The sequence below is a fragment of the Pistacia vera genome, unplaced genomic scaffold, assembly GCF_008641045.1.
Source record: "Pistacia vera cultivar Batoury unplaced genomic scaffold, PisVer_v2 Contig940, whole genome shotgun sequence".
In the NCBI taxonomy this organism is placed as follows: Eukaryota; Viridiplantae; Streptophyta; class Magnoliopsida; order Sapindales; family Anacardiaceae; genus Pistacia; species Pistacia vera.
In genome coordinates, this window is record NW_022196824.1 from 250870 (window position 1) to 262697 (window position 11828).

Below are 11828 nucleotides of genomic sequence, written 5' to 3' on the forward strand. Positions count from 1 at the left end.
AATTTAAGACATTTTTAATAATATACTTTAAAATCCTAATTAACCACTTGACTATGAATCATCTAAGTAGTTGTTTAAGTCTTCGATTTTTGCTACCAAAAATTCCTTCAAATTTGGCACATCAACCCGGCCCGATGATTATCGTGAAGAATTTGGAGCTCATCAGTTATCCTAAAACACTTAAAAAAATATGAATACACTTTTGGGGAATAATAAATATAAAAAATTAATCTGAAGGTGTGCCTCCAGTTCCCTAACATAAGAACTCGAAACCACTGGAGCTCAATGTCTTTTGATTAATAATACGGAAAACATCTACGATAGTTTACTTCCCTGTATAATTGGAAGGGAGAAAACACGGAGCAGAAACTCAATTTCCAACGCTTACGGCTACCAAGCACTCTATGCATCACACCTTTGAACTCGCATTGTTGATAACCTACCCAATACAATTTAAATGATTTAAGTAACAATACCTACATAAAGTATTCAATGTTCGATACCAAAGATCACATCAGCCCACTGATTATTGTCCTGCGAAAGATCTAGTAAATGTTGGGGGACTTCTGCAGTCAAGTGAGGTTCAGAAAACCCAAGACACACTGGAGCCTCGGTGGATGTATCTCATATATACTGCCTCCCTCCGGTTGAAACATCTACTTCATTGACTCAATGACTAGCTCTCAACCTACATAAAACTGAGTTTCATATGCGTGATTTCAAATATGTTAAACTATGATAATTTTTTTATGAATTTCACTAGATACTGTTATAATTGTTCCTGAGTTTCTTGACGCATCAAATGAAGGCTAATTCAGCCTTGAATAATATCCACAGAACCAATTATGGTATCAATCGGAGGAATTTGCTTAACACTGAAACTGTGGGCATCCAGTGATAAATAAAATTTAAATATCTCCCCTCCGAAAAGATGCTTTGTTGGTTTCTGCAATTACAAAATTTCTACTTTTACGTTTCAGATACATCCAAAGGTGGACACTAAACTAGAAATTCCACTTGCACGATTATAAATTTTGTCTACGTCTCATAGCTGGCTTCACGATACAAGTCCAGCTGTCTCAATTTAATCACAGTTTGTTTTGGATGGAATGGAAATGGAAATGCAACCCAATTTACGATCACTTACATTACATGCAGCCAACATTTCTCATGGTATTACATATCTCTGTCTCATCAATCAATGCGTGTGGTGGGCATTTAGAATTATACAAAATTAATAAATTTGTCAAGAGATGAACCCAAATCAGAAAGAATATATATTGGGATTCAATTCTTCTGTCCAGTACTTGTTGGGACATGCCCTTAAATTTAATTTCCTTTTGTTTACCAGGCCATCCCGGTTCCGAGTGCAGACAAAGCATCATTTTTAAGACTGGAGAATTGAGATCGATGTGACATATACATCATTTCGAGAAATAGAAGCCAACAATTTGAGAAAGTGAAATTTAGCCTTTGTCATTGTGCTGACAAAATTCTGTGGGAGCCTCTCAAGATTGTGAGGGTTAGAGAAAATCCAAAAAGTGGGGTATCAGACTATCTTGGCCTTTAATTTACAATAATCAAATGCATATGGCTTACCAGATTCTTTCATTCAGCATAAGAATCTTTCTACTCTTTTCTTGTGCTTGAGCGGTCATATTCATTTAGCATAAGCATCTTTGAAGTTCTTCACACTTTCCTGTAGTCTTCTTGAAAGTTCATCACCAACGTCTTAAATTTGGCTCTAATCACTGCAACTTATCATCCATCACATACCATTCCTAAAATGGAATTCATTTCTAGTGCTGAGAATTCTGTTTTAGAAGATTGTTCATCTTATGACAAAGCTAAGGAAGTGAAGGAGTTTGATGAGACCAAAGCTGGAGTTAAAGGACTAGTTGACTCCGGTGTTATCAAGATTCCTAGATTTTTCGTCCATTCCCAAGAAAACCTCCCAAAATCATCGGATACCTGTAATTTTTGTCTCCAAATTCCACTGATAGATCTTCAAGGCTTTGAAGGGTGTCGACGAACCGAGATAGTAAATAAAATTCGTGAAGCATCAGAAACATGGGGTTTCTTTCAAGTGATTAACCACACAGTTCCAGTCAGTGTTATGGAAGAGATGATAGAAGGGGTGAGAGGATTCCATGAGCAACCCAAAGAGGTGAAGATGGAGATGTACTCTCGTGACACCAAGAATCTTGTAAGATACTTTTGCAATGGAGATCTACTAGTGACAAAAGCGGCAGCCAATTGGCGGGATTCAATAGCATTTGATTTCCTGGATGGTCAACTGGAACCTCAACTCTTTCCTGAAATATGCAGGTATATATATATTAAGTTGTAAAAACACTACCTAACTTGACCTTGAGGGAACTTAATTTGTAATTGCTCCCGACTCTTACTGTTTCACAGAAAAGCAGTGAGTGAGTACATAAAACATATGATCAAACTGAGAACAATACTAGCAGCTCTAATATCAGAGGCTTTGGGGCTATCAAGTGACCACCTTGCAAGCATGGAATGCATGGAAACGGAATCCTTGGTGTGTCACTACTACCCGTCTTGTCCTGAGCCAGATTTGACACTTGGTACCGCCAAGCATACGGACCCATCATTTCTCACTATTCTTTTGCAAGACAATATCGGTGGCCTCCAGGTTCTACATCAAAATCACTGGATTGATGTGCCCTTTGTACAGGGAACTTTAGTCATCAACATAGGTGATTTGATTCAGGTGGGATAATTAACTTCATGTGTACGCATGCACTCCTTTGATGTATTTCAATTTTCTAGCCTAATAATTAATTTCTCTCCATTTTGTGTAGCTTATCACCAATGACAAATTTAGAAGCGTGGAACATAGGGTACTGGCGGGAAGAGTTGGACCCAGAATATCAGTTGCTTGCCTTTTCTATCCAAGTAGGATGAATAAATTTAAACCCTATGAACCAATAAGAGAGCTTCTATCTCAGTCTGACCATCCCCCGATTTACAGAGGAACTCCTTTTGCTGAATTTGTGGCCCATTTCAGGTCCAAAGGTCTAGACGGTAACTCAACCCTTGCTCATTTTAAATTAGAGTGACCCTGTGCGATGCCAACAATTACATAATTAGATCTATGGTTGACATAAATTAGCCAATCATGATAATACTATATTAACTGTTGTACTTTGTTTCACTTTATGTAATTTTTACTTTTTAACCATCGTAGCTTATGAATGTAAATCCTCAATAACCATAAAGACCTGAAATAAATGAAAGACCATCAAAGAAGTTGGCAACCATTACAATTACAGAGATTGGATTTCTAAGGCACTCTTATCATTACAATTATCAAGCTTTCAAAATTCAAACAAATGGACTAAATGGTATCTCCACACACAAGAAAAAAGCAAAAATGATCCTTGAAATCACCTTTTTTTTTTTTTTTTTTTTTTAAAATCTCCCCTCTATCTTCCTCTTTTGGTTACAAAAAAGAATTCAGGGGCCAAATGCCACAAAGATCAGAAATGTTTCACTATATATTACAGAGGGGCCAATTTGGTTGTCTCCCAAGAGATGACCAGCCACTTGTTAGCTGCACATAGTCTTTGATTGCAATATTTGCACAAGAGACCACAAGACATCCATTCTGCGCATGATTCTGTTTTCCTGTCCCTGTATTGATCAAAAGTTCAAGATTAGTTTCAAGATTAAGCAATATTTTTACACTGGTGAAAGGATTGACGTAATCAGGTTATTCGTTGCCTGCACAGGCCATGTATGCATAGATGTTAAAAGTACAGTATGGGTTGTAATCGAAGACTTGAACATCTAATTGAAACCTCAAGAGTTGAAGATTTAGATTTCATAAAGACAAACAGGTGTGGGTCATGTTTTAAAGTAAGTGATACATTTTACAATTCGCCGCTTTCTAAATGGTTTCCATAAGTCCATGAACATGAGATGTGAAGGTTGGCATGTTTCATTCGCATGCCACAGATATCTTTCAAGCAAAAATCTAATCAACCCAATCATCAGTAAGATTATGGCCTGTGATTAAATAGAAAAAAAAAGGGTAATTGTAATGCACATAACATAAGTATACAATATAACATCAGGATTCATCATGTTTCAAACATACCATTTTTTAAAATTTTTGAATAATGACACAAGTTACAACTTTTCATCAGTTAATGCATGATTAAAGAAGTTGAGGCATACAGGTGAAGAAGTGCTGCATATTGAATATACTCTTGAGAAAATAAAACCTGGAAAAGATATGCAGCTGTATAGAGAACACAACCAGTAGGCTTTGTGCTTTTTCCAGAAAATTTAAAACATAATTCATCCAGAAGAAAAGGATCCACCTCAACCACAAAAAATATCCATGTCTTATCACCATGCGCTTCTGTAACTCCTTTTAAGATTGTCAGACCCAAGCTTCTGATGCTTCTGCTATCTCAAGAAAGTGACTGCATTCCTCGACACAGCATCTGAACAAATCAACCAGCACACTTCTAAAACTTCCGCTTTCTCTTTATAAGACTTTTTTTTTCATTTATTAACTTCTGGATTATTTTACTTATAGAAACACTTGTGCTTCCACCAAAACAATGAATATTCACTTGCAAAAGTACATCGTGATATACATACCTCAACAAGCATCTGCCCATTTTTGTTTAGGTCTACTACAATTGAACAAACTTTCAGATGGCTTCCACCTCCACAGCCCAGCTTGAACCCTGTTCATAATTGGATGAATCTTGAATGCCTGTTGCTTTTTGCTGCATCTGCAAAAACCGCAGCAAGATGTCACACGAAGAACAACTGTGGAACACACCTAAGAAACGAAGTAATTTTGATAGCTCTTCCTACAGGCCATAGAATTTGGAATGCCCTGAGTGCCGAATATATCTAACAAAGCCAAACATCATCAGGTAGATATACTTGAAGAGACAATCACAGACACTTGTTTTCCTGTTCCTAAAAAATATTTCTCTTCTTTAAGAGAAAAAAACAACCTGATTTTCAGAACACTTGTACAAAGTTTGCAGAAACTGTTCTCAAACAACTAACAGCTAGCACAATTATGATAACCAGTAAGAAATGATTAATAGTACACATATTTGTATTTAGAATTCGAAGCCTTTGGGTAGAAACACCAGAAAGAAAATAAACCCCAAAAAAACCAAATTAGGTCATTAAACGGATTATTCCATATATATGGAGGCTTCCTGGTTCTTTATTTACCAAACCAGGGGATCAAGATAATCTACAAGCCAAATGCCTGAGCCTTTTACCTCGATTCAGCACATTTGCTGAGCTTGTCAGCATGCTTAGTGAGCTTTGCAGAAATAGCATGTGCTGATTGTTCGCTCCAGCAAGGAATCAATACTACACTGCAATTTCTGAATTTTTCAGCACATATCATGGAACATTTTTAACGAAAAGGAATTGCAAATATCACAATGGAAAAGTTAGATACCTTTGATCCATTTGGCACAAGCTCTCTCAGCTCCTTGATACGATCTGAATCAGTTGTCTGTCCCTGGCCTAGGCCTACAATTTTCACCAGGTTAGCCCTCTTTTATTGTTCTTAGCAGGTCTGAAGACCTGTCCAACTGTTCACTACAAGTGCTTGGGCAAGTTGATGAAAACCCTTTTGAAGACATTGCACCACACACCTCTGATGAACTCAAGCACTTCTTTATGTCTTCTTCTACAAGAGAGGATTGATTATAGATAATCATGAATTAACAGTATGCTTAGTCTGGCTAGAAGGCTCGGGCATTTTTTCGGCTGTCAATAGTGACTGCCTGATTTACGAAAGATCTACCACTTTTAACATCACTGCCACTTTGGCAAACATTAGCACTACAGCTTCTAGAAGACTCTCTGAGCCAGAGTCAAATGGCAAGTGACTGCTGCTCATCACCTCTGGCATCTCCAGTTTCAGCTCAGATTTTTGATTCCATTTCATTATAGATACCTTTCTTCAGAAAAGCAGGTCCTAGAGCTTCATGCAGTCAGAACCAGCAGAGACTTCAGATGCATCTGATGGGTTTAATGACTGAATTCAGTTTGATTCCCTAACTTCTCAAGATCTTTATGGAATTGCAAATCTGAAGATTCAGATACATACAACATCCCATTTTGTAAGAATCCATGCATTCCAACTAACTCTGTCATTAAGAGTGGAGTCAAGCGGGTTTGAAGGGAAATATGCGTGATCAACAACAAAAATTTCAGCTGGAAATGCAACACTACTAAATTTATGCTATTGATAACAGAATTGATTGAAAATGGAGGGACATTTTCTGATACTATGCCTATCTTTCCAGCCACTAGTCTCCCCTCTCTCATCTGGTCCCAATCAAATCTACCCATTTGATTCTGATTCTGAAATTGATAATATTTGTTTTTGGCTGAAGTAATTTGTCACTTCACACTACCTGGTGTGGAAAATGAATCTCTCCATGCTTATTCACCATTTCAACAGCTGTTTTAGGCTGAGTACCAGACACTGGGTAAATATAAGAACTATCACGTGTTTCTCAACATATGGGAACATAGAAACTGAACATTTGGTCTCATTGTTGACAACTTTGTCTAAATTGCTCAAGCAATTAGGAATAGTTTTTGAAGTTAAACTCTTGTAGGAAAATCTGGCTGAAAAGAGAGAGAAACAAAGATATTATTATCTCCCATCAATTTATATTTACTTTTTATGCTAAACAACTGTACATGCAGATCTGTGCTAAAAAACACAATGCCAGAAAGAAAGAAAGAAAGATACCAGGGGAATGTATTCTTCATACTACATTGTATGGACTAGAAACATGCCCTACTGAAAAACTTTAAGGGCGAAAAAAATATCTCTGATATGAGTCACCAGCTTCATATCTCATCCACTGCTCCACCAATAAATAAATAAGCAATTATATACACATAAAAAAAAAAGGTATATGCATAGGTCTAAATACAGGTAGATCATGAGTTGTGGTCAATTTAAAGCAATATGTGACATATTTAACTTCAAACAGTGAATGCTGAATACAAAAAGCCCAGGAGTCTTTGACAACCATAGTGGTGTATCCAGCACATACTATCACAGGGAGATCCATATAGTCAAGCCAAAAACATACCCTTTTTTTTCTTTGCTGGTAAGCAAAAAATACACTGATGAACCACCAACTATGTATAAGAAAAGAAGAAAAGAAAAAGAAAAGATACTTCAAACACAAATACAAGGCCTGAGTGAAGCAGGTAAGCATGTATTAATATGCAATTCATTACGAAATATACGTACAAGTGATTAAGGTTTTCTGTGCTTTACTACTCAATACAGGGAGATTAAGTTATCATTTCGTTGACCAAAATCCAACTTGGCATTGGGGCCAATCTTCATGCCATATCTGGTATGCATACTGCCTCACTTTAGTAGGTCACCATTCCATTCCTAAATTTCACAAAGAAACTTCTCCACTTCTGCTTCTCACAATAGATAACATAGAAATTTGGAATTCATTAACACATTTATATCTTTCAATAAAATGTTGTCATCTTAAGAACATATTAAACAAAGTAAAGCATTTTGTAAACCATTAATTTTTCGAATATCGATAATGTATAAATATCCCACCCTCAAACTCCATCGGAAAACTACATAGACATCAATTTAAAAAAAAAATATATCGACAACATGGATAACTCTTGATGGTGGACCAACAGGATAGAACTCATCTTACTTTATTCAAAGAACCAGCTGTCAAACTCCATGTGGACCAACAGCGACCACACAATGGTCTACAGATCAGAACACAAATTTTTGTTAGGAAGAAGCTTGATGAGCTATAAGGTAGCAGAAAGGACAACCTGCTTTTAAATAAAATGTTCCATGACTCAAGAATGATGCCTTTCACTGTGCAGATGCCAATCTACAATCACTAAATTTGTGCAGAGTTTTTATTTATTAATCTTTTATTTTTAAGAAACAACTAAAATGTGAAGTTTAACCAAAGAGATTATGAAAGGAAATAAGAAATTTCATGTAATAGAAAAAAATGTAAATGCGCTGCCATTTTCATCTAAATTACTAAAACAAAGCAAGCAAATCACAACAAGAGTAATTGTTAGACAAGACGATTTATGGTGAGAGAGTCAAATCCATTACTTCAAGATGGGTGTATTTGAGGATTAACATGGTAAAAAGAAAAGAGCAGCAATCATGAATATGGCCTATGGCATTGCTGATACAAAGCCAAGAACACAGTGATCAAATAAGTGTGTCAGTGCCTAAAAAAGTGAGGATTCCTAATTCCACATATTATGCTAAATTCTTGCTTCATCAATATAAAACAAATTACCTTCAAAACATAAAAATAATATATAATAAAGGAAAATACTGCAAGCATACCTGATCCCAGCAAAAACTGGCTTTGCCACCCATCACAAAACTGAAAAATACCCAATTAAAGATTAGTGTTAAGAATGATTCGAAAACACAATAAATATCAAAACAACTATAGATTATGATTCAATACTATTGCATAATAACTACCAAACCTCAATAGATGAGAAAGAATTAGTAACAGTTGATCTGCGAAGATCCACTGATGCTTTCCAGTAACTGCTACCTGCCCAACAATCCTGTAAAACAAAGGAGAAAAGCGATGAGTTTGGGCAATCTTTATGACGTTCATTCACTCATCAAATTTTATGTTCTCAACAATGAGCACTTAGCATGGAATCAACGTCATAATTGGAATGAATTGGACTAGAGGTCAATTTATAAAGTCTCACATATTCGCCAATTCCATACTAACAAACACGAATTAGCAGTTTTGCAACATATTAGACAAATGCAAAAATTGAGTAGCCTATTCATACTCATGAGTAAGAAAGGCATACCCTTCCCCCAAAGAATAAACATGATAAGACATTTTTGCCAGCCAACCCAAGGGGATCATGTGAATAATGCCCACCATGCAAATTTTAAGTGTTCATTGAACGCTTATTCCCTAAAGAATAAGTTGTTCACAATTGTCATAGTAACCATCTTCCCAGGTCAAACCCTGCAACGAATTCAAGAACAAGAAATAAAATCAAACCCACACCCTTCTTACTTTGCCAAATACCATTTTTATTAACAAACCAAACATCGCTTATTGAACTCACATGCGGGCCCGATGTTTGAGCTTCCAAAAGACGGCGTACTCCATTCCGTATTGAAACAGAGGGTTTTCAGTACTCCGTGAGCTCGGAGTACCAGTATCCATCTTTTCCTCATGAAAAACAGAAATCGTGAAAAACAAAAACACACGGAGTTGTCACTTCACTTAGCTCTCGAAACAAGAAAAAGAAATACAAAAAACAACGCCTGGGCCCTGTCTCGTTGATTGTGTTCAGCCTCAAGCTGAGCCTAGCTGCCTCTGTAAGAGCCTCTTCCAGCTTGTTTCTCCGCAATCCGGCCCGCGGCTTTATCGGTGGTCCTACCGTTGCCAGGAAAAGCCAACCCCTACCCATCCCTCCTCTCCTCAACCAACCTCACTCAACCGCTAACTACTTTTTAGAAACCCTAACGTACTCACTCACTCACAATTCTCCTCAGTCAATAACTAACGAATAGTAAGAGACAATCAAATTTCCGGACAACAAGGAGGTTTTGTCAACTGTGAGGACGATTCGCCATCAAATTATACGGAATTATTCTTTGAAATTTATAAAGAAAAAAGACGAAAAAAAAACTATCGACTGTTTGACGAAAAACAGAGTAGAGTATGTGTGGGGAGACTAGACTAGCTTATATCCGACGACATGATCAATCAACAAATCGAATCACAGAATCAATTTGAAAATAAAAAATATCGAAGTAACTGAAATCGAAAATAGAAAATCTTTATAACTCTGGAGGAAACAGAAATTGGAAGGTTTAAGCTAGTACATTAATTGACATATAATAATAAAATAAATTTTGTTTTGAAAGGGAAAGCAGAAGAGAAGCTGAACTGGAAGGTTTCTTTTTTTTTTTTGTTGAGAGTGAAAACAAAGACTAACCGAGAAAGAATGTTTTTGCTGCAACAATGACAAACGTTTTTCGCTTTGTTTTTGTTTGACACAACGACAACGTCGCTTTTTATACACCAGCAGCTATTTTAAGACCCCGTTCATTTTAGCTTTTTTGACAAAAGATAACAAAGCGTCGCTTTCTATCATGCGCTGAATGTGGCAGTACGCACCCTATGCTTATCGTACGCATCATGCGCACCCTCCTCCTCGAACATAGGTAAGAGGAAAATATAAAGAGAAGAATAGATATGAGATATTTCATTTATTTAATTAAAGAAAAAGGAGGAAAATGGGTTATGAGTAGTGTGAATTTATGGCGAACAAAATGATGCAGAAGCAAGGAATATTGCTTCTTATCTTACCATTCATTTGAACTTACCATTCACTATCTCTACTCCCTTTTTCAACAATCATTTTATTGCTAACATTGTCCCCATTTCATCCTGTTCTCATTGATGTTTGCCAGCGATAGCGATAATTGGGAAAAGTATGGCACAAGATGATGGTGTAGATTGTTCAAATTTTTTTATCTTTACATGCATTTCATGACATATTTATTAAGTTATGTGTGGTTGCAGGGCACCAAGTGAACACCCATTTTGGAATCCCATGATTTGTTTTTTTTTTACAGCAGGATCTTTTTGTGATTATTGAGATTGATTATCAATCATTCTACTGTATTAATTTCTTTTGTGTGAGGAGCTGAATTTACTGCCCATCAAGACCAACAATACAAAATTAAGGTGAATGATTATATGATCAACAATCACCTACCAAGTAAGTAGTGCCTTCTTTTTTTTTCTTTGAAAAACATTCAATTTGTCGGAAGTAAATTACTAGGCATAATCATGTTTTATTCATTACTATTTTCATCTCTCTCTTCATTCATTTTCTTACTCTAGGCTTCCATAATCATGGATCAGCTCTAAATTTGACAGCAACAACACAGACCCTGCTGTTTCAAAACTGGTCAAAACATCAACTTGTTATTCATATCATATCGCGTAAAAAAAAAAGATTTAAAATTCCATTAAAAACTTTGAGCAGCTTTTTTTTATTATGAGAGAATAAAGTGAACTAGTTTATTCATGAAGGAGAAGAGGTAGTGATGCAAATGATAAGTCATTCTCTCATGTATTAAAAAAAAAAAAAAAAATAGAGAAAGAAATGAGTACAAAGAGACAAAGTACAATCATATCTTCTCTTTCTTTCTGAATTCTCTCTCATTTTCAAACCTTTCGTTGATTAAATCCATTACACAGAAATACTCTCATTATTCCCATATGAGGTAAGTATTATGTAACGCAGCAATTAATTTAATTTTTGCTTTTATCATTTACTATTATCTCTTCTTTATTCTTGCTTTTCTTTCTATAGGGGGGAAGTTGGGAACCAAAATCATCCTAATCAGATCTTCTAGTTTAGCTTTTTACAAACATGTAATCTGGGAAGGTGACTCCTTAGTCTCCATTGTAATGAGTAATGCTTTGATCTGCCACCAAGTCAATATAGATGGGCGTGAAAATGGAAGACCCATTTGAATTTCTATGTTAATATGTGATGTATATGTGACACTAGTGTCCATTACACATTTAATTAATTATATCTTATAGTTGGGTATCCTTTTTTCTTTTAAGTTAAACAGAAAAGAGAAGCTCATGTTTTAACATGCACAAGTTTAATGAGAAATAAAGCTCATAACCCTAGTACTAGTACTACTCATCCTGGCCCAACAAAATCTAGCTATAGGGATTCTAATGATGATTAGCATT

At 35.9% G+C, this 11828-nt stretch overlaps 1 protein-coding gene and 1 pseudogene across 1 annotated transcript; one reads left to right on the forward strand and one right to left on the reverse strand.

Annotated features, from left to right (window-relative positions):
• The first annotated feature begins 1627 nt into the window (after positions 1-1627).
• LOC116120660 (1-aminocyclopropane-1-carboxylate oxidase homolog 1-like) lies at positions 1628-3259 on the forward strand. Its single transcript, XM_031406628.1, has 3 exons — positions 1628-2328; positions 2419-2740; positions 2832-3259. The coding sequence occupies exons 1-3, from the start codon at positions 1787-1789 to the stop codon at positions 3087-3089; spliced, it is 1122 nt and encodes a 373-aa protein (XP_031262488.1). The 5' UTR covers positions 1628-1786; the 3' UTR covers positions 3090-3259.
• A 21-nt stretch (positions 3260-3280) lies between these two features.
• On the reverse strand, positions 3281-9513 carry LOC116120671 (annotated as a pseudogene).
• Between the last annotated feature and the right edge of the window lie 2315 nt (positions 9514-11828).